This window comes from Silurus aristotelis (assembly GCF_946808225.1).
Source record: "Silurus aristotelis genome assembly, chromosome: 27".
NCBI lineage: Eukaryota > Metazoa > Chordata > Actinopteri > Siluriformes > Siluridae > Silurus > Silurus aristotelis.
In genome coordinates, this window is record NC_139600.1 from 15,046,848 (window position 1) to 15,071,392 (window position 24,545).

The 24,545-nt window shown below is 41.2% G+C and overlaps 2 protein-coding genes across 2 annotated transcripts in view; both read right to left on the reverse strand.

Annotated features, from left to right (window-relative positions):
* On the reverse strand, positions 1 to 22,506 carry chrna6 (cholinergic receptor, nicotinic, alpha 6). The gene is made up of 9 exons (XM_083532916.1): positions 22,378 to 22,506; positions 20,990 to 21,155; positions 18,706 to 18,765; positions 14,783 to 14,885; positions 9,604 to 9,743; positions 8,155 to 8,199; positions 3,585 to 3,694; positions 2,028 to 3,036; positions 1 to 1,116 (listed from the first exon to the last, which is right to left on the reverse strand). Exons 4-9 carry the CDS (start codon positions 14,847 to 14,849, stop codon positions 991 to 993), a joined length of 1,497 nt encoding a protein of 498 aa, XP_083389042.1. The 5' UTR covers positions 14,850 to 14,885; positions 18,706 to 18,765; positions 20,990 to 21,155; positions 22,378 to 22,506; the 3' UTR covers positions 1 to 990.
* chrnb5a (cholinergic receptor, nicotinic, beta 5a) overlaps positions 21,233 to 24,545 on the reverse strand; it is a 16,474-nt gene continuing 13,161 nt past the window's right edge. The window contains exon 7 of the mRNA XM_083532926.1: positions 21,233 to 22,746. Coding sequence (XP_083389052.1) covers positions 22,734 to 22,746 — 13 coding nt within the window. The 3' untranslated portion in view covers positions 21,233 to 22,733. The remainder of the gene's footprint in view (positions 22,747 to 24,545) is intronic.

The following is a 24,545-nucleotide window of genomic DNA, read 5'->3' on the forward strand; positions in this document are numbered from 1 at the left end:
ATGGCTGGATTATATGGACCCCTAACTATATCCCATTCCAAATCCATTGATACGCTTCCAAAACAATTTCTTACTGTGGGAATTTCAGGGTTCAGGAATCCTACAGCATCCCAACAGTGAAGCATGGTGGTGGAAGCATCATGCTGGTTTTTTTTTTTTCAGCAACAGGGACTTGGAGACTGGTCAGGAAATGACAATCTGTCAGCAGGTTTACAGTGAATGAGCTCTTCAGTACAACACATTCTAGAACCAGTGCTGTCTATGGAGGTCACACGATTTGATATTAATTATTGCATAAACCAGGACTTTTGGCCAAAGAGTGTAGGTTTCTAACAAGCGTGGCATTTTCTGTGGTGTGAAGAAGGAACTTTTAAGTCTTTTTGAAATATCATGTTGGTTGAATTAGATACACTATATGGACAAATGTTTGTGGGAACCTGAGTGTTTTTTGAACATCTGGCTACACATTTCCTCCCCTATGTGCTGTTATAATAAGCTCCACTCCTCTGGGAAGATGTTCCACTAGCTTTTTTTTTTTTTTTTTTTTAGATTTGTGGAGATTCATGATGTACGTATGGAAGTCAGGAGGCTTCTGGGGTCCAGTCAGAGTGAACAATTTATCCAGAAGGTGTATAATAGGGTTGGAGCTCTATAGCAGGAGATCTTCCACTCCATGTAAAGAAGACCTTGTGCACATGCTGGAACAGGTTTGGCTCTCCTAGTTTAAGTGAAGGCAAGATTTCCATCTTTGTGGTAGCTGTTTGGGGAGAAACTTTTCCGTATGGGTGTCCCAATACTTTTGCCCATATACTGTATTTTTATTTCAATATTTTTTTTTTATGTCCAATTACTTTGTTTCACACCTGAACCGTACTACAACATATACATGGATTAAAAGCGTGAAAGCTCGTTCTTCATTTCTTCTGGGTGATGGTACGTGGAAACTCGTGAGTCAGTAATTCGAGCGATCGGCGTGTCTCCGGTCAGCCGTCACGCCAGGAAACTGATAAGAGGCTGGAAGAAGAGACCCATTGTTCCAAGCAAACACACCGTCACAAACACCCACAGGAAGATACGGTCGATTACCATGGCAACGTACTTCCAATCGTCCTCCACCTGGAACGAAAGAAGAAAATGGAAGAATAAATTCGGAATCCTCACCACCACCACCACCATGGGATGACGTGAGTGCCGGTGATGTCATAGCGAGTGACAGATCCTCGAGCTTCTGCATCACGGCGATGAGGAGGTGGAGAGAACGTGGGATGGAGAAGTGTGAAGAATTTCCATATCACACAGCGAGCGTTTCACAGAGGGACGTAAACGGCGTATTTATAGACGGAAAGCTGATGTGCTGGGACGAGGATATTGGCCGTGTGATGTCACAGAGCAGTGACGCAAGTGGACGGGGTTTAGAGTTTATCCACTAACTGGATGATGTGGAAAAGAACAAGAAAGAAGAAAAAAAAAAAAAAAAAGGGGGATGACAGAAAAAGAAGTTCGAAAGACAAGTGGATGAAAAAAATGTAATGAATGAACAAATGAATAGTGGGAAGAGACCTGGTAAAAATGGAAAGAATGGAAAGAATTTGGAAAAAAGAAAGAAAGAAAGAAAGAAAGAAAGAAAGAAAGAAAGAAAGAAAGAAAGAAAGAAAGAAAGAAAGAAAGAAAGAAAGGATGGAAGAAAGGATGGAAGAAAGGATGGAAGAAAGGATGGAAGAAAGGAAGGAAGGTGGGGGAGGAAGGAATGACTAAAGGAAAGAAGGCAGAATGGGAAGTGAGAAAGGGAAAGAACAAAGGGGAAAAAAGAAGGAAGGCAGGGAGGGAAGGAAGGATAGAAGGAAACAAGAGAAGGTAGGAAGAAAGAAAAAATGAAAAAAGTAATGAATAGAAGAAAGAAAGAAAGAAAGAAAGAAAGAAAGAAAGAAAGAAAGAAAGAAAGAAAGAACTCGACAGAGGGAAGGAATGAATGAACGTGTGTGTGTTTGTGTGTGTGTGTGTGTGTGTGTGTGTGTGTGTGTATCTACCTCTTTAGCCTTGTTGCGGCTCCTCATGTTCTCCGCGATGTACTTGACGCTCTCGATGGCCTGCTTGATTTCAGGAGACACGACCGAAAATGCCACCATCGTGTTCACGCCGCTCAGCTGCCGACTCGGTTTCCCACAATCCCCTTCGGAAGGCTCTTTGACCGGATGGCGTGGACACGGCGCTTTCTTCACCTCCCCTTCCGCTGCTTTTCCTTCAGCGAACTCGAGACAGTTGCTTTTCTTGCCTTCTCCTTCTCCGGGTGATCCCTCAGGCAAGCCGGCGTTCCTGGACGACTCGGACTGGTCCGTAGGGCGTCTCATAAACATGATTCTGGGCAGAGCTCGCAGGAAGACGGCGCGTACCCAGGAGGGCATGGCGTGCGTGGTGGGAGTGCGGTAGTGCACGTTGAGCACGAAGACGGTGATGACGATGGAGAGAGTGACAAAGATCATGGTGAAAAGCAGGTACTCGCCGATCAGCGGGATGACCAGCGACGTGGAGGGGATGGTCTCTGTGATGACCAGGAGGAAGACGGTGAGGGAGAGAAGGACGGAAATGCAGAGCGTCACCTTTTCGCCGCAGTCCGACGGAAGGTAAAAGACGAGGACGGTCAGGAAGGAGATGAGGAGGCACGGGATAATGAGGTTGATGGTGTAGAACAGAGGCAGGCGGCGGATGTAGAAGCTGTACGTGATGTCCGTGTAGATCTCCTCGCAGCAGTTGTACTTGATGTCGTGCTTGTAGCCCGGAGCGTCGATGATCTCCCACTCGCCGCTCTCCCAGAAGTCCTTGACATTGACCTTGGAGCCAATCAGAACCAGGTCGATCTTGGCTTTGTCGTACGTCCACGAACCAAACTTCATTGAGCAATTCTGGTAGTCAAAGGGGAAGTAGGTGATGTCCATCGGGCAGGACGACTTGAAGATGGCCGGAGGGACCCACGTGATGGTTCCGTCGTACTTCAGCAGAGCTTTGGTTTTGTCTTCAACCAAGAAATCACCTACAGCACTGGGTGTGTGTGTGTGTGGGGATGGGGGGGGGGGGGGGGGGAATTTCCATGGAAATTAATTTCAGGTAAATTTCTACCTGCACATTCATCATCATAGGCCACGCCCCCCTATACTGCCCACTGTGCATTTCTCCATAACATAACACACATCATTTCCGGCACATAAAGTGTCCATCTTGGCGAGTAATTTACATAAATATTACATACATTTATGTTTAAAGCGTCCTGGTGCTGTGTGTAAGCTACTGTGCAACAACATTATATTAACAATTAAATCAAAGTTAAATGTCATTTTTTTAATTCCCCATAAATTCCTTGTACGTTTCCAACTTTGAATGTTTCCCAAATTCCCCAGCTGGAGTTCCCATCGACAGTTTCCAGAAATGTACAGGAAAATTTCCATCCGTTTGCAACCCCAACCCTCACACAACTTTCCAGAACGTTCCTTCAAATGTTTCTCAGGACCTTTACAATAACAGCATGCACGTTAAAGTTTCATCAAGGGTTCTCTAATACAGACAGCTTTCAAAAGCCAAAAGATGCCTACTTGTTGTAGAGGACAATATCAGGCCTCCAGATCTTATTGGACGGAACCCTGATGTACTCGATGCTGTCGAAATCGGCTGGAGACCATTTCAGCTTGTAGTCGTTCCATATCTACAACGAATACATTAAAAATATTGTCAGTAGTTGAATTCTGTCGGTTGTCTTGGTGTAAGAGATGGTGTTTACTGTCTTCCCTGTCAGGCCCATCATGTGCATCTGTGAACTCATCTATGCAGAAGAGGGTAAATAGCCCCTTATTTCGATAAGATCAAAAAAATCATATGCCGAACCATTGTAACTTGGGGACTACCTGTATACAGTTTTTTCCTCAGGGTTTTTAGTGTCAGAGCGAATTCTTCTTTTTGACTATAAGTTGAATGTATTTTTTCTATTTGTTTTCTCAGACATACGATACTGTTTTGTTAATGCTAATGTTAATGATTTACATATTTACATAACATTCACATTTATGGCATTTGGCAGACGCCCAGAGCGTGCAATATATAACTGAGCGGGTAAGGGTTGAGGGCCTTGCTGAAGGGCCCCACAGATGCAGCTTGGTGGTGCTGGAATATGATTAAAGGTCGACCAATTTATAGGTTTTGCAGATTAATCGGCACCGATATTCGATTGCTGGAGCTATCAGCTATCGCCAAAAATCCAAACTGATAGTTTTTCAGGGTTGTGTCTGTAGCTGGAGCGGCTGAGAAGGTCCGCTGTCATTACGAAAGCGGCCTCTAGAGGTGACTCACCAACGCCACAGGCTGTTTGATTTTACATGCGAGACGGCGCGCTGTACAGAGAGCGCTATATTATATTAAGAATTTCTAAATTATATCATTATATTGGTTCAATCATATTTATTTTATTTTGCACATTTTCATGATTCAGTAATGTTTATATATTTTTGTAATAAAGTTCAGTACTATTTTACATGGATTGTTGTTTTTTTTTTTTCAGTATCCATTTGAAAAACTATCCCTTGATTAATCGGTTAACAGTAAATACAATATTAGTAAGTAGTCAACCTCTAGATTCGACCTTCCGATCCCAAGTCAGATACCAATAGAATACCATGTTCCTAGTATTCTGTAGAAACTTCATCTTGGTACAACAAGTACGTGTCAATCATCCATACAGTATACTTCCATCTCTCTCTCTGTATCTCTCCATCTCTCCCTGAAGTAGACGCACAGTCACTCATCAGGTTATGAATTATTTATGTATAAAGACATGCTGCGTGCCTTCGCATCAGACTCGTTAATGAACAGGATGTGATTCATTGCCGCAACACTGTCTCTGTGCAGAGTACATCCAAAACATGATGGTCCTCACAAGGAACTATAGTGTGTGTGTGTGTGTGTGTGTGTGTGTGTGTGTGTGTGTGTGTGTGTGTGTGTGTGTGTGTGTGTGGTGCAGCCACTGTTCAAGCTGTTCATCTGTTTCTGCAGAAATAACAGTATCCTTCATGACCTTTCCCCTTCATTGAATTCCCTTACAAATGTTTTTATTCACATTTGCCACGACAAAGGCAGAAACATCCATCATATTGTCCTAGCAACAAGCTGTTGGTAGCTCTACATACATTTTGTATTTAAACACAATAAAAAAGCCTTGACCTATAACTATTTGGATGGGTGTTTATGTAATAATATAATTTTACTGTCCATAATATTGAGGCTGCCTTGAGCCTTTTAGAGACATCAGACCAGTGTTACTGAACAAACAAAAAACATCAGGGGGAGCAAACGATGTGGAAACACAATGCTGATGAGAGACTGAGCACAAAAGCCAGACTCGAGTAAGCTCAGAAAAAGCTGAACACCAAACCCTGAGATGGACAGACCGGTCTTTTTCTCCCCTATACTTCTACATGCAGAGTTAGCTTTCAGCAGCATAAGGAGAAAAATATATCAATTATTAACAGCTAAATGGATTTCCTCCAGAACTGCTCAACAACAGCCAAGTTCATAAGTTCACGAGGCACTTATACAGCATGCGCACACACGCACACACACACGTGCACACACCTGTTTCTATATAGGTACACTTTATAAAGCTACACTCCACCCAGCGATACTCTATAACGCTACACTCCACCCAGCGATACTCTATAACGCTACACTCCACCCAGCGATACTCTATAACGCTACACTCCACCCAGCGATACTCTATAACGCTACACTCCACCCAGCGATACTCTATAACGCTACACTCCACCCAGCGATACTCTATAACGCTACACTCCACCCAGCGATACTCTATAACGCTACACTCCACCCAGCGATACTCTATAACGCTACACTCCACCCAGCGATACTCTATAACGCTACACTCCACCCAGCGATACTCTATAACGCTACACTCCACCCAGCGATACTCTATAACGCTACACTCCACCCAGCGATACTCTATAACGCTACACTCCACCCAGCGATACCCTATAAAGCTACACTCCACCCAGCGATACCCTATAAAGCTACACTCCACCCAGCGATACCCTATAAAGCTACACTCCACCCAGCGATACCCTATAAAGCTACACTCCACCCAGCGATACCCTATAAAGCTACACTCCACCCAGCGATACTCCATAACGCTACACTCCACCCAGCGATACTCCATAACGCTACACTCCACCCAGCGATACTCCATAACGCTACACTCCACCCAGCGATACTCCATAACGCTACACTCCACCCAGCGATACTCCATAACGCTACACTCCACCCAGCGATACTCCATAACGCTACACTCCACCCAGCGATACTCCATAACGCTACACTCCACCCAGCGATACTCCATAACGCTACACTCCACCCAGCGATACTCTATAACGCTACAATCCACCCAGCGATACTCTATAAAGCTACACTCCACCCAGCGATACTCTATAACGCTACACTCCACCCAGCGATACTCTATAACGCTACACTCCACCCAGCGATACTCTATAACGCTACACTCCACCCAGCGATACTCTATAACGCTACACTCCACCCAGCGATACTCTATAACGCTACACTCCACCCAGCGATACTCTATAACGCTACACTCCACCCAGCGATACTCTATAACGCTACACTCCACCCAGCGATACTCTATAACGCTACACTCCACCCAGCGATACTCTATAACGCTACACTCCACCCAGCGATACTCTATAACGCTACACTCCACCCAGCGATACTCTATAACGCTACACTCCACCCAGCGATACTCTATAACGCTACACTCCACCCAGCGATACTCTATAACGCTACACTCCACCCAGCGATACTCTATAACGCTACACTCCACCCAGCGATACTCTATAACGCTACACTCCACCCAGCGATACTCTATAACGCTACACTCCACCCAGCGATACTCTATAACGCTACACTCCACCCAGCGATACTCTATAACGCTACACTCCACCCAGCGATACTCTATAACGCTACACTCCACCCAGCGATACTCTATAACGCTACACTCCACCCAGCGATACTCTATAACGCTACACTCCACCCAGCGATACTCTATAACGCTACACTCCACCCAGCGATACTCTATAACGCTACACTCCACCCAGCGATACTCTATAACGCTACACTCCACCCAGCGATACTCTATAAAGCTACACTCCACCCAGCGATACCCTATAACGCTACACTCCACCCAGCAAAACTCTATAACGCTACACTCCACCCAGCGATACTCTATAACGCTACACTCCACCCAGCGATACTCTATAACGCTACACTCCACCCAGCGATACTCTATAAAGCTACACTCCACCCAGCGATACCCTATAACGCTACACTCCACCCAGCAAAACTCTATAACGCTACACTCCACCCAGCGATACTCTATAACGCTACACTCCACCCAGCGATACTCTATAACGCTACACTCCACCCAGCGATACTCTATAACGCTACACTCCACCCAGCGATACTCTATAACGCTACACTCCACCCAGCGATACTCTATAACGAGTCAAAAAAGAAAACCAACAGTTCGATTTGCATTTCCGCAAACATTACTGTAATTTGATCCTAATCGCATTTAATCTAAACACACTCACACTAAAATTCCTGCTCTTACTGTATTGACTTAATGTGTATAAAAAGGGAGTTACCTGCATAACACACATTGATTCGGACATAAGCAGACCCTCTCTCTGTCCCAGCTCACACTAGCTTCTGCACAAGTTTATTTAACGTCATGAATTTACTTTAGGTTCTTGTACTAAATCAATCCTGCTTCGCTACAGCGAGTTTTGTCCAGTCGATTATTTCTGACACTGCTGTCTAAAATTGATTTGTTGAGAAAAACATTGTGGCTACATTTCCTCATTTATGGAGGACTCAGTTCTTATTCCCAAATCCCGAATATTACCTGTTGTATCTATATGCTGGACTGTAGTGGTTTTCCACTCTTGCTCTTGTTGCCCAAGTTCTGATGTGTTGTAGGCACATTTCAAGTAGACGACTATTTTATATTTCTGCCCTTTACACGCCTACACACACACACACACACACACACACACACACACACACACACACACACACATATATATGACTTACATGTCGTAGCCACAGGTTGGTCTCCATTATCTGATTGACTTCATCCTGGAGACAGAAAAGATGAAACACAGAAAATCGAACATGGAACAACACAACAAAAGCGCTTTTAAAGGTAATGTGAAATGAGTTCAATAAGATTTGCTGAATGATCTAAACCCGCCACTCTGAAGTAAAATCTCTTCCAGGAGTCACCTATAAGCAAATATCTCCATCTTACATGCTCTCCACAGCCTTCCCTCAAAATGTGCTTGCTAATAAGCTCAATAAACTCACTGAGCAACTGATGATTAGCATGCTACTTAGCCGGTTTGTTAAACTAGCTGACGTGTAGAAATGGACAAACGAGTTCAATAAAACAGGAAGTCGCGCAGTTACGATGTTGCGTTTACTTCAAAACAAAAAACAATACAAATTCTCCAAAGCCAAGCGCAAAAAATAAATATAGTGAATTTGTGAATATGCAGACTTGAGTTGAGTTCGGGGAAGAAAGCTTGTGGCATTGGATAGATAACTGTGGAGAGGATAATTTAATCTGCACCGCTAAGCACAGTGTCTGCTGGACATCCTGGGAGCTGAGAGTGGAAATTTCAGTCCTATTGCACTCTCTGACCTGCTAGCGATGGAAATAAAACTGTTCTTTTGGGAGTCAAAAAGGAAAAAAAGCAGTGCAGGAATTTTCCTGGAAGCGGAAAGTAACTGGACCAGGCCCTAAATATCATCTGATAGGAACTGGAAAGTGCTGATGTGCTGGGAAAGATCATATACCCAGTATGACTGAGAAGCTTCAAACTGAGTCTGCTGACTGTGGACCCTAGGAAAGCATTTTAAATGAAATGGAGGAAGTCTGTCAGTAAAACTGTAGAACAACAAACCCATGAATGGTACATACACTATATTGCCAAAAGTTTGCAGACACCTGGTCATAAGTATGGGAATCCATCCTCATCCTGAACACCCTGAACATCTGTTCATTACAGTTCCATCATTGTTGAGGTGTTCAGTGATCGGCACTTAAACGCAGAACAGTTCATGCAAAATCTGGTCCTGATCCTACAGAAGTGCATTGCATTGACAAGGAAAAATACTCACAGAAAGGATCTCATAATTATGACTTAATATCTCTTAATATAATGATCTGAAGCAAGTCGCTGGCTATAACTAGAACGAAAACTTTAAAGAACGATGTACTGACTTTTCTCATTTTTTTGAAATCCAGCTTCGAAAATAACCAAGTTTGCATCCTGGAGAACTTTTTTCTTATAGAATTTCAGAATGATTGCACCATGTACAGGTTCGAGTGTCAAAAAAAGCTGCAGCAAAAAAAATATATATATATATAGATAAAATAAAGCATAAAATATTGGGAGCTAGACTAGAATAACCCTAGAATAAATACTTCCTGACATAAACAGGAAGTGAGATCGCATCTGTTCAAAACGGGATTCTTACCACTTTGACGAGTTGAGAGATGGAGACCTCGAACTCCACCGTCACAGGGTCTGAGACGTTCTCCACCGGCCTGATGAACTGATTGTACTTCCGGAAGAGGCGGCGGAACAGCCGGTCCTCTCCTTTCGATGACAGGCACTCTACACACACACACACACACACACACACACACACACACACAATGTTGTTAAAAGCAACAGGAGAGGAATATATTTATATGCAGCTTAGTGACAGCCTGGTGTTCATCTGCTGCACATCAGCAATGTGAAAAAACAAAAACAGATCATCAGCACACTCAATTAAACAAGCTACAAAATGTCATGCATTATTTTCACTACACTATTTGGCCAAAAGTATTGGAACACCTGACTTTTCCACCCATATGTGGTTCTTCCGCAAACTTTTACCACAAACACACAATTGTACATGACATCTTTTTATTGTTAATTAGGTTTCAGTACAGTTTCAGTTCAGGTAACACATTTTCTAGATAAAATCACATGATTGCTATAATCTGGTAGAGGAAAAAAGACAATCAGCTATTTAAAAGTCAAAAGCTGAAGCTTATCAATATTTCTTCCCCCTTTGGAACAGTTAAATCCTCCACAGCACACACTGTGACAGATTTCTTCTACTCCAGTGTCTCTTCAATTCTTCCACAATGTAAATGAGTCACAATCTGAACCTGACTCTCACATCCCCAGAGCTCATGATGAAGAAGCTTAATATGATGATGTGAAGCTTCAGAACTGAACAGCGGCTTTGCCTCTATCACACCTGTGTGGATTCATTCCCCAAGAAGGAGAGTAAGATGGAGGGAGAAATAGGAGAGGAAGATGGAATGAGAGAAGGGACATGAAGATGGAAAGAGAGGAAGATGAATGGGATGGTGTGTGTGTGTGTGTGTGTGTGTGTGTGTGTGTGTGTGTGTGTGTGTGTGTGTGTGTGTGTGTGTGAGAGAGTAAGTGCGAGTGTTTTCCTGTTTAATTACCCTGGGGTGTGTTAAGTCTCCACTGGCTCTGTGGTTTATTAGGGTTAGTCAGGGATATAGAGGACTTTTTGAATATTAATTATAAAATGCTTTGTTCCAATGAAATCCGGCAGGAAGCGTCTCGTTACGTCGTTTACACTCGTACTGAACCGCTACGTTAAACTCGTGTGTTCGATTCGTGACACGAGTCACTGTAATAATCACTGACACAATATATAACCTTCTTTTTCACTGTGTGTGTGTGTGTGTGTGTGTGTGTGTGTGTGTGTGTGTGTGTGTGTGTGTGTGACACACAAAAAATCTCCTGTTGCCGCTCACTGTGAAAGGTGCAGATGTTAAGTGTGTTTTGTTCTTAGTGCCAAAGAAGCCACAAAGATAGAATCAGACAAGAGGCCTTTTCCTGTCACCTAGAGACTATCTCATGTACAGACCTCTCAGACAAAAGGGTGTGTGTGTGTGTGTGTGTGTGTGTGTGTGTGTGTGTGTGTGTGTGTGTGTGTGTGTGTGTGTGTGTGTGTGTGTGAGGGCCTTTTCCTAGAGAATGCGTCACACTCAGTGTTGCATTGTGACCGGTTGTCATCATCAGTAAATGTGTGTTCACAGATGAGCCGTGAACACTGCTGTTTATCAACACACACACACACACACACACACCCGCGCACACTTTTACACAATTGAGTACACAAAAATACACAAGTACAAAGGGGATGGAAATCAAGAAAGAAAGGGAGGACAAAGGAAATCTGAGAACCCTGGAGGAAACCCGTGGACCCTGGGAGAACGTGTGTGTGTGTGTGTGTGTGTGTGTGTGTGTGTGTGTGTGTGTGTGTGTGTGTGTGTGTGTGTGTGTAGGACGCAGTGTTTCAGAGCTCCACCAAGATCTTATTTAATTTAAAGTGAGGCGAAAAAAGGAGAGCAAGAGAGAGAGAGAGAGAGAGAGAGAGAGAGAGAGAGAGAGAGAGAGAGAGAGAGAGAGAGAATAGTGTTGAAAAGAAGAAAGAAGAGGAAGATGGAAGGAGAGGAGAATGATGGAGAGGGTGAGTAAGATAAAACGAGAAAAAGGAAAGGAAGATGGAAGGAGATAAAGGAGAACAACAACATTCTGTAACTGTCTCTCTGTCTTACCTTTTTGTCTCTGTCTCTCTCTCTTTCCAAATGTCCCTCTAACACTATTTCTCTTCTTTATGCCTCTTTTACACTTTGTCGCTTCATTTCTCTCTCTCTCTCTCTCTCTATCTGTCTCTCTCCATCTGTAACACCCCACCACCACCACCACCACCCCCTTACTTACTCAGTGACCTCATGACAAATTCTGCATGGGCGGATTCCTGCATGTCAGAGAATCACATACTGCTATATGAACACACACACACACACACACACACACACACACACACACACACACACACATGAAAACAAACACACACAGCAGAGCCTGAGGCAAAGTGGCTATTCTAACACTCTGGGCAGACAACACCATGAGATATTAAACCATTCCACCAAAAATACCTGTGTGTGCTTGCGTGTGTGTGTGTGTGTGTGTGTGTGTGTGTGTGTGTGTGTGTGTGTGTGTGTGTGTGTGTGTGTGTGTGTTGACTGTAAATTTAAGACTCCTCATTACAGCAGTAAAAACGTGACTGAGCCCTGGTTCCTCTCACATCGATTCGAGACCTGAAAGAGGAGGCTGTGTCCCAAATCTGACAGCAGCATTCTGTACCTGAAACTAATGAGGAAGAACCTCACACAGACCAAACCCACGAACCTGCACCACAACAACCTCAGGGGAAGGGAATAAAACAGCTCACGGCCTTTCAGCCCAGGTGCAGCAGCGATCTCGCGTTTATAGAAACACAATTAATCTGTAATGTCACGTTTGGCTCCGCCCCTTTCTGCTGTGTATTTTATGTATATATTAGCTACATTCGGTAACATTCAGGTTCAAAGCATCCTGGATCGGATTCTTCTGGGTTGTTGTTTTTTTTCGGGGGTCATACTGGATATATTTTCTGAAACCAAATATAAAAACATCTGAAGAGTTTGTGGAACTGAAAAAGTATAATTTTTGATCAAATTCAAAGAAAAAAAGTTAACAGACAGAAATTGACTAAAGCTAAAAAAAAAAAAGAGAGAAAACAGGAAGATGGGTCGAGAGGAAGGAGGGAAACATAGAAGGAGGAAAAGAAGATGAGGGTAGAAAGAGAGGAGGGTGGAAAGAGATAAGATGGAAAGAAAAGTTGGAAGGAGAGAAACATTTAAGGAGAGGAAGATAAAAGGAGAACAAAAGGAAGGTAAAATGAAAAGAAGCAGATGAATGTGGGAAGAGAAGGGGGTAGGAGAAGAAGGAAAGAGAAGATAAAAGGAAAGGAAGAAAAAGAAGATGGAAGGAGAAGGGGGAAGGAGAAGGAGAGTAAAAAGAAAATGAAGTGGAATTGAAAAAAGTTGACAAGGTTAAATTAAATTTCTCTCATTAAAGGATGGAGTTGAATTGTGATTGGACCGAGGCCACTTTGCTTGGATGCTCTCAAAATGTGTGTGTGTCTTGTGTGTGTGTGTGTGTGTGTGTGTGTGTGTGTGTGTGTGTGTGTGTGTGTGTGTGTGTGTGTGTGTGTGTGTGTGTGTGTGTTGTGTTCTCAGGTATACACATCCCAAAGACATTTACTGTGTAACCCTCTTAATATGACCGGTGCTGATGGAGGAAACCAGAGAACCCTGAAGAAACCTAAACAGATTTTGCCATCGTGTTCGATTATTTATTTATCTTTAGAGACGACGTTAGAAATAAAGACTGATTAGCGATGAAAAGTCTGTCGACAGGAGAGTAATTATTATTCTCCTAAAGGCTAATTACTCATTAGCTAAGCAGCAAAGCGAAGCGCGCGACAGTTACGAAGCGGCGTGAGCTATTAAACCCGGATTGAAGCGAGTTGTGGAAGTGCTCGAGGACCGGTCGAACTTATTGTGCATGAACTAGAAGATTGATGGAGGTTACAGCTTGTAATTTCACAGGCTAGTCATATAAAATACGATTATTGTTGCTTGTTTGTTTGTTAACGCGCTAGGTTTAAACAGGAGAAGGACTGTGATGAACTTCGAGGTAAATGACGTCGATTTGTGTAATGATTATGAGAGACGTCCCGGATTTTCCTGAATATTCATTTGCTGTTTTAATAAAAGCTCTACTCTTCTGGGGAGATGCTCCACTAGATTTTGTGTCATCCCAAAAGTGTTCAATAGGGTCTGGAGATCTTCCACACACCAACCAATGTAAAGCATATCTTCATGGAGCTTTGTGCACAGGGGTACTGTCATGTAGGAACAGGTTTCGGGGCTCCTAGTTCACTGTCTGACACAATTGTGTGTCTCTAAGTTTGAGGGAACATTTTGGAGAAGAACCACATATGGCTGGAAAAGTCCCAGTACTTTTGTCCTTAAAGTCTGTTGGACAAAAATATTAATGAGGTTTTCACCTCACCACCGTAACCTTTTGTTTAATTATTAGGGATGAAATTATAAGGATATATGAACAAATGTAAATGTTCTTATTTATTACTGTTATTCTGCTTTGTGACAGTCTCCATCCTTAAACCCATCATGCATAGACCACGGGAAGGTATAAACTGATCTAAAAAAAAGGATTTTTATTTCTATAGTGTGTGCCAGGAATGAACACTAATCACCAGAAAGTAAAAAATAATACAATAAAATATATATATATTGTGTTCAATGGTGAATTAACAAATTAAAAGAAAAGTGGATGGAAAGAAATGAGCAAAATTAGAAAAAAAAATATAATATTATTATATAATATAATAATGTAATTGTTTTGAAGGGTGAATTAATAAATACATCATGAAACAGTCTTCCCTTTATTATGTGGACCTGTTCCCTTCTCAATGATGGATGATTATAGGATTATTGGTCTTATTCTGAATTATATATATATATATATTTATATATCCATGTGCATTATATACATATGTGCAATCCCGAGAGAAATAAACACAAATCCAACCAAGTTATAAGCCACCTCCAAACTTTTCAGTTCCAATAATTAGAGCCCAATTTTACATCTAAAAACCACAAATAGTTCTTCAAATCTTTAAAAGCGTATTATGTATAAAAAATAAAATCACAAAAACAAACCAAAACAAATAAAATAAAACTCCGACAACACCACGAAGACCTCACCATGCGCCTGGAGGATGAGAAGGAGGACAACCAGGACCAAAGTGTCTCTCCTGAAAGGAAACATCATCCTTCTTCCACACTGGATCTTCTCCACTGTAGATTCCTGAGGAACACAATAAAATTAATCAAAGCGGAGCGAATGCAGGTGAAAGCGGAGACTCGGAGCTGAGCGCCGCGCTGAGCAGCGAACAGAGACACTGCCCGGAGAGGAAAGCTCAGATGATCCGGATCACCAAAGAGTCGATTCTTTTGAACAGGTTCTTGATTGTAGAGTCGCAAGAATCGACTCATAAGCAAGTAATCCCCTTTTTTTTTATTTATTAATAAAGCAAAAGGAATGTAGGTGCATTTTCATGTCGACATTATTTTTTTTAATGTGAAGGATATATTGATATCGATTATTTAGGCAGGTGTGAAAAAATGCTGTAAAGTAAGAATACTTTAAAAAAATTGAAGTATAAAAAATAAAAGTGTCAGTTTACAATATGGAAAAAAATGAACGGATAAATCCAAAGCAAAGTAATATTTGGCGTGACCAATAGCATCAATTCTTCTAGGTACACCTGCACAGTTTTTAAAGGAACTCGGAAGGTAGGTTGTTCCAAACCCATTTGGGAACTAACCACAGACCTTCTGGGGATGCAGGCTGCCTCAAATCCTTCTGTCTCTTCAATCCCAATAATGTTGAAAACAGAACTCTACTTCCAGGACTCCTTGTTCTTCTCTGTTCTGAAGATATTTCTTAATGGTATTGGCTGTGTGTTTGGGGTCGTTGTCCTGCTGCAGAATAAATTTGCGCCAGTCAGGAACCTCCCTGATGGTACTGCACAAAAATCAGCCTGCATTTCTCAGCAATGTGGACACCATTGTGCTACAAACAAATATTTCAGAATTGGCTGAATATGGGATTGTGATTGGCCGGAAGGAGTTTAGGTGTGAATAGTGGATTGTTATTGGCAGGAAGAAGTTCAGGTGTGAATATGGGATTGTGATTGGCTGGAAGGAGTTCAGGTGTGAATAGTGGATTGTGATTGGCTGGAAGGAGTTCAGGTGTGAATATGGGATTGTGATTGGCTGGAAGGAGTTCAGTTGTGAATAGTGGATTGTGATTGGCTGAAAGGAGTTCAGTTGTGAATAGTGGATTGTGATTGGCTGGAAGGAGTTCAGGTGTAAATATGGGATTGTGATTGGCTGGAAGGAGTTCAGGTGTGAATAGTGGATTGTGATTGGCTGGAAGAAGTTCAGGTGTGAATATGGGATTGTGATTGTCTGGAAGGAGTTTAGGTGTGAATAGTGGATTGAGAATGTCTGGAAGGAGTTCAGGTGTGAACATGGGATTGTGATTGGCTGGAAGGAGTTTAGGTGTGAACAGTGGATTGTGATTGGCTGGAAGGAGTTCAGGTGTGAATAGTGGATTGAGATTGTCTGGAAGGAGTTTAGGTGTGAATAGTGGATTGAGATTGGCTGGAAGGAGTTTAGGTGTGAACAGTGGATTGTGATTGGCTGGAAGGAGTTCAGGTGTGAATAGTGGATTGAGATTGTCTGGAAGGAGTTCAGGTGTGAACATGGGATTGTGATTGGCTGGAAGGAGTTTAGGTGTGAACAGTGGATTGTGATTGGCTGGAAGGAGTTCAGGTGTGAATATGGGATTGTGATTGGCTGGAAGGAGTTCAGGTGTGAATAGTGGATTGTGATTGTCTGGAAGGAGTTCAGGTGTGAATAGTGGATTGTGATTGTCTGGAAGGAGTTCAGGTGTGAATAGTGGATTGAGATTGTCTGGAAGGAGTTCAGGTGTGAATAGTGGATTGAGATTGTCTGGAAGGAGTTCAGGTGTGAATAGTGGATTGTGATTGTCTGGAAGGAGTTGAGGTGTAAATAGTAATTTGACAAACTGGAAAATAAATATCTCAAATAAGAAATATGACAAGAACCAGCACCAAGATTTAACTCCAGCAGCTTCATTGCTGACAGGGAAGGAGCACAGACACATATATCACACAAACACACACATATTTCCCTAATATCTATATAATACAACAATATAAAAAAGTGCAATCCAATAGTGCTAGTTCGAGCATCAGAATTCTATCTGTATATAAAATGTTTAAGGAAAATTACGCATTCTTCTGATCCAATCAGTCAATTTTGTGATCATGGTATAAGGTGATAATCTACAGCTATGTGCACCTATGTGTTTATACACGATTTTACAGCAAACTACTGTTTTATAATTCTTTTATTTTGGCACAATTTTAAACAACCTGTCAGTTCACAGGTTTACAGTAAAATACAAGAATTACAATGGTCTCTGTAAATAAACACTAATATACCTGGCTGTAAATTAATGTACATTTTACACGATTTTCTTTTACACCCGGTGTAGCTGCTCGAACGGAATTTATTTGCGTGAAATGTCAGGAAAGGTTAAAGGCAGAGATTTGGGGAGGTGTAACGCTGTCGCTTTGAAGCGGCGCAGTCGATAAGGCGCAATCAGGAACGTGCCGTGTGTCTATTGATGGAACTCGGCCTCCATTAAAGGAGCCGGCAGTGTTTATGAAGGTTAAACCTGCGTCTGATTACAGGCGAAAGAGCAAACACTAATCCCAGCCTCCTGAAAGAGCGAGAGCTTTCAGCTGTGTCGACCTGATTACACACACACACACAAAATCACAAAGTGTGTGGGAAAGTGGGCACTAGGGGGCACCACATTTCCCAGCTCCACCCGCCTGCTTTGTTTTCTTGGTATCTTATTGAAATGTTTATTTTTATCACTTCTTAATCATCCATCTGTTACAGTCACCATAAGAATGCATGAATAAAAGTATATATAAAAGTATACATATTATTTATATAGTTGATTGTGAAAAGCCTTCCTTTCGATTATGAGCTCTTGTGGTTTGGCGAATGTGTGTGGAGCAGGTGCAGCTCAGGACTCTTTTTCTGATCCAGGTGTCAATCAAATCACAGGTGCATCACACAAACACACACACACACCTGAGAAGAAGCCATGAGAATGAGAGTTCAGCTTCAGACAGTCATGAAAAATGAACATTTTTATTCGGATAAAAGGTAAAAATTAGAGTGAAAGGAAATCAAACCAACACGTTTGATATTTATATTTGATATCTTTTGTGTGAAATAGATGTCGCTGTATCAATGTCTTGGTGTACTTATTAATGATGAACCCTAGCTATAAAATACCTTAGTGAGCAAAATACTACTGAGTTCTGAAATACCGGCATGGTAGATAGACAAAGGGAATTTACTTGCATTAAAAATAAACATTTTGACCCAAAAACAATGCATTATTCAGCACGTGAGGTTTATCTTAAAGAGATAAAAACACAATAAAGAGTAAAAAAAAACAAACACAACCCACAAATCAATGCGACTGAGAAAAGAGTAAAAGGAAAGTAAATAAGCTGAAATTACCCACACGGTAATGCGCTGGAATTGGGTACATAATTGCGTTTGGGATCGATTTCCAGCTGAAAAGACTTTTCTGAATGTGTTTTGTGGAAAAACGGTACCACTCAGGAAACAGAGGTACGTGACGGCCCGGGTGAATGTGATCCTGTTTAACCCGTGTGAGGAAAGAAAACGCTTTTGTGTGAACTGGTTTGGGGGAGGGACATGGAAGAGTCAGTGAGGAGCTCAGTACGCCAGACCAGACTCTGCTCCTCCAGTGTATCAGAAGAGCTTCCACTCCTCTTTATGGTTTCGGCTCTACAGATTGAATGATGTGGTTCGTTTGCTCGCCATTTGGGAGTCCAGTTTGTCTAGACGGTTTTTTTTTTAAAAAAAACCAACAACAACAAATGTGATTCCTCCATTTTAAATGTATGTCGTCATTAAAGCGAGAAACCGCGACTCAAATAACTTTTCTCCTTTTCTCCACTTCTCTCTTCCTCTCTCTCTCTTACCTCTACATTTCTTTCTCTTCCTCTCCATAAATGCTCTTTCCCTGTTCACAGCAGGACTGCCTGTATTAAAAATGGAAATAAAAAATATATGTAACTTGGTAGGCTCTTTCCTTGGTCTGACATTTTAAATAATTTATCTCACATTCATTCTTGATACCTGGCTGAGTGTTTTTTTATTCTGTCTACAAAAAAAAAAAGAAAACCCAGAACGTTCATGAGAACGCCACAGAGAAGAGACTGAAGGACAATTTTTTTTTTTTGCACTAGTTAATCAGTGTTTGTGTCCTCAGTGTTACAGGGTTCAGGGTTAAAAATGGCTCACTGTAAATAAAAGACAGGAAAATATTGGGGGTACTGTAGGAGTTATGAGAGGCCATTTCTTCTGACATCAAGGACTAGGGCAACTCTGTGTTTGTGTGTGTGTGTGTGTGTGTGTGCGCGTTTCTGCTGAGGTAATGTAGATTGTATAACACTAAATCACGAGCTCTATCTCACTGACATCCCTCTGTCTATCTGTAGATCTCTCTAATATGAAGTGCTGGTGATGCGCTTCTATCCTTTTCCGAGGCGTCAGCACCATTACAAAAATGTGCATTTATTCCATAAGTGTTCAAATAAACATCTCCTGAAGGACCTTATGAAGGATCAGGGTAAAGAACTACAGTATTAGGCTCATGAACTTGTCTCTGGATTTCGGATGTTGCACATAAACACAAGAAGAACCAATAAGTTTACATTGATAATGATAAATATTAATAAATAAAGTGTCCGAAAAGAAAATAATGATCTTCTGGTTCAGCAGACGTTTTTAAACCCTGCTGCGTTCCCACTTTATATGCTCTTACACCAGTCATAAACCAATCATTTTGGAAAAGCCTGAAATGGATACACACTGCTCTCCAGAGTCGTATGTGTTACACTCATGATGGAAGATGTAATTTAGAAACTAGTCCTGATTTGCGGATGCATTAAGGACATTATCAATTGTGACAGCTGTTACGTGGAAGGTGGATTTAAAGAGATAAAAGGAGGCTCAATCTGGTTTTATGTGTATACCAGGGAGCCAGAACAGATATTAAACAGAGACAGTATGTCTGTCTTTTTCTCTCTCTCTCTCTTTCATCACACGCACACACACACACAGGTTCAGACAAGCCATGGATGTAAAGATGGACAGTGATGCAGTGAAAGAAAAAGAGAGACAGAGTGAGAGAGAGTGACCATCGCCCCTCTGTTTTTTGAGACCAGGCTCTTGTCGACTAATGCAGAGCTAATTTTTAAAAAGCTTTCCGAGAGAAGCACTCTGAGCGTGTTTTGAAAGCATTCGCTTAGTGGGGTCAGAGCATTACGGCCGGAGTGCTGTGTGTGTGTGTGTGTGTGTGTGTGTGTGTGTGTGTGTGTTTGCAAACACAGCGCCGTCAGCGAGGGGAAGTAAGGGTTCTCCGAGGCTCTAAATGAGCGAGAGTGATAATGTTCGAAGCATTGATCCGAATCATTAAAAAATTACTCGCACTGCAATTTGTGTTGCTTTGTTTTCATTGCAGAGCAAAACATAACAACCGATATCAAGCAGTAAAGGACTCGATGTGAAATTGCAGTAGTGGTGATGGTAGTGGTGGTGGTGATGGTGTGTGTGTATGTGTAAAGGTTCTGTGTTCAAATCCCAGCACTGTTAAAAGGCGAGTTACAAACACAGAGGCCCTGACCCTATTTTAATGGGCCTGTCACATGGGTCATAGGAGACCACACCTCCTTTACAATGATTAACACTGACAGGATAAGAGGCCACACCTCCTTCACAATGATTGACACCGACAGGATGAGAGGCCACACCTCCTTTAAAATGATTATCACTGACAGGATGAGAGGCCACACCTCCTTTAAAATGATTATCACAGACAAGATAAGAGGCCTCACCGCCTTCACAATGATTGACACCGACAGGATGAGAGGCCACACCTCCTTAAAATGATTATCACAGACTATAAGAGGCCACACCCCCTTCACAATGATTGACACTGACAGGATGAGAAGCTAAACCCCCTTCACAATGATTGACACTGACAGGATGATAGGCCACACCCCCTTTACAGTGGCCAAACAGATCTGAGGTCTATTTCACCTGGATATGTGTACATTTTAAATCGTTTAATTATCAGTGCCAGTGATCAGTGTATGTAGACTCTCAGCCTAATCTACCACATCAATTATTCAGCGTCTGTACAGTTATTTACACATAAAACCTGCCTTCTCTTTAATTACATTAGCTTTTAACTCAACTTACTCTTCTGCTTAGTACAGGAAGTACAGGAAGTCTCTCACACAAAAGCAAAACAAATGTAAAGGTGTTTATCCACCTCTATCCCACACAGTCTCCTCACGCTGGTTCCATTTCCTCTCCTGCATCTCCTCCCTCCCTCCCTGCTACTCTGTTGTGATTGTACAGACATCTAGCAGAGACACGGAGTAGAAATGTGAGAGCAATGACAGAAAAAAAGGGAGGCAGAAAACCCACAAAACGTGTAACTAGTAACAAAAGAAAGTAATTTTATTGTCTAATATCCCCAATAATGACACAATAATGATTTCACCAAAAAAAAAATAAATAAATAAATTCACAGCATCTTTCACTTTATCTCCATTAAGGCAATTAATTAAAAGGGACACGTCAAAACATATATGTAGTTATTTATACACCAGATCAACAAAAATTGTATGCATGTGTGTGAGGCTAAACTAATCTTTGGAACACTACTTCTACAAAGAGAGAAAAAAGACAGGTAGAAAGACAGATGTAAACATTATGTTGTGAAATAATTCAAAGCTGCAGTGTGTAGCACAGTCACAACTTTTTGGGGGATGTTGGGAAGAAACCAGACGGATACGGTGAGAACATGTAAACTGTGGCACAGACAGTAACGTGAACTCAGGATCGAATTTGGTGACCCTGGAACTGTGAGGCTGGCTATAGGAACGGAAAAATGTGCTTAGTGCGGCTGTAGTGCAGTGACAAATTTACACAAAAAAATACCTTAATATGTTTATTTATTCATGTTGTTGTATTTTTATATTTACTTTATTCTTGACTTTAAACTTTCACTGTGAGCAACTGCATCCAAACCGTTTCCCTATGGGATCAATAAAGTATTGTGTTTCTGATTCTGATGATAAAAACTAAGCCGTAACTCTCTGCATGCATAGCACTTCAGTCCGTTTACAAACACGGGAAAGTTTCTATGAAGGTCATAAATACATTTGACAAATACATTTTATGTTTAAAAAAAAAAACACTACTTTCATCTTTATTGTGTATTATAAACAGTCAACCTGATGCATTATAATAAGTAGCAATTATAACACATTATAGCACTTATTTACCAAATAAACCTACCTTTTTTTTCTTCTTTTTTTTTACCTTGACATAAAATTTGTTTTAACAAAAACAAATCATACTACAAAACCTTGTAAATGTAGTGCTCTAAATTAAGATTAAATCACCCTTAATTTTCTTAAAACAGAACTCAAATGAATGCTACGTTTGAATAAATTATTATAATGCATTATAATATATTTATGAGCCATTATACTATACATATTGCCTTTATACTAAGTGCTAGTAGTCTTATGCAGGTAATGCACACTTTACTTTTTGTTGATATAAAAGACACTTACCAAACCCTTTATGGTCATGTGATTAGATTAGACAGCCTCATTTCTAGTTGTTTTAATGCAGCCGTTTGTGAGTGTTAACCAGACCCTAGAAACAATCCTGAAATTCCCATACTGGATATTAGGATTATAAACCTAGTAGTAAAAAACAACATTATGCAAAATATGTATTGGAAAAAATATTTGGGTGTGTAAATGGTAAGAATGTAGTGTATTACGTGTCTCTGTTAGATTTCACAGTGCATAAGTACAGTTCTGAATACCCTGATTAGGCAAAATCAGTCTTCATCACCACACAGCTGATCCTGAGACTGATGCATGTTCTGATGTACTGTTGGGTTTAGAGCAGCACGGGCTGATTAAACGCTGAAGCTGAAACAGAAAAAAACTGTTTCAAAAATCAAAATTATTTCATGACTTATGGCTTCAATTACTCTCTCATTACTCCCTCATCACTCACTTAATCACTCACTCATCAATTACTCTCTCATTACTCACTCATTTACTCACTTAATCACTCACTCATCAATTACTCCCTCATCACTCACTTAATCACTCACACATCAATTACTCCCTCATCACTCACTTAATCACTCACTCATCAATTACTCCCTCATCACTCACTTAATCACTCACTCATCAATTACTCTCTCATCACTCACTTAATCACTCACACATCAATTACTCCCTCATCACTCACTTAATCACTCACTCATCAATTACTCTCTCATCACTCACTTAATCACTCACACATCAATTACTCCCTCATCACTCACTTAATCACTCACTCATCAATTACTCCCTCATCACTCACTTAATCACTCACTCATCAATTACTCTCTCATTACTCACTCATTTACTCACTCAATCACTCACTCATCAATTCACTTAATCACTCACACATCAATTACTCCCTCATCACTCACTTAATCACTCACTCATCAATTACTCTCTCATCACTCACTTAATCACTCACACATCAATTACTCCCTCATCACTCACTTAATCACTCACACATCAATTACTCCCTCATCACTCACTTAATCACTCACTCATCAATTACTCCCTCATCACTCACTCATTTACTCACTTAATCACTTATCAATTACTCCCTCATCACTCACTTAATCACTCACACATCAATTACTCCCTCATCACTCACTCATTTACTCACTTAATCACTCACTCATCAATTACTCCCTCATCACTCACTCATTTACTCACTTAATCACTCACTCATCAATTACTCCCTCATCACTCACTTAATCACTCACTCATCAATTACTCCCTCATCACTCACTCATTTACTCACTTAATCACTCACTCATCAATTACCCCCTCATCACTCACTTAATCACTCACTCATCAATTACTCCATCACTCACTCATTTATTTATTTACTCACTCACTCATTTATTTACTCACTCCCTCATCACTCACTTATTTACTCACTTACTCAATCACTCACTCTTCACTCACTCATTTATTTACTCACTCACTCATCAATTACTCCCTCATCAATCACTCACTCACTCATTTATTTACTCACTCACCCACTCAATTACTCACTTATTTACTAACTTACTCAATCACTTACTCATCAATTACGCCCTCATAACTCATTTACTCATTTATTTACTCACTCTTTCACTCATCAATTACTCCCTCATCACTCACTCATTTATTTACTCACTCACTTGCTCACTCATCAATTACTCCCTCATCACTCACTCATTCGCTCACATATTTACTCACTCACTCATTTATTTACTTACTCACACTCACTCACTTTTTTGCTCAATTACTCCCTCATCACTCACTCATTCGCTCACTTATTTACTCACTCACTCATTTATTTACTTACTCACACTCACTCACTTTTTTACTTACTCACACTCACTTTTTTACTCACTTACTTAATCACTCACTCATCAACTACTCCCTCATCACTCACTCACTCATTCACTCACTCATTTATTTACTCACTTACTCATCAATTACTCCCCCATCACTCACTCATCATTTACTCCCTCATCACTTACTCTCTTACTCCCTCGTCACTCACTCACTCCCCCATCACTCACTCACCATTTACTCCCTCATCACTCACTCTCTCACTCCCTCATCACTCACTCCCTCATCATTCACTTACTTACTCAATCTCTCACTCA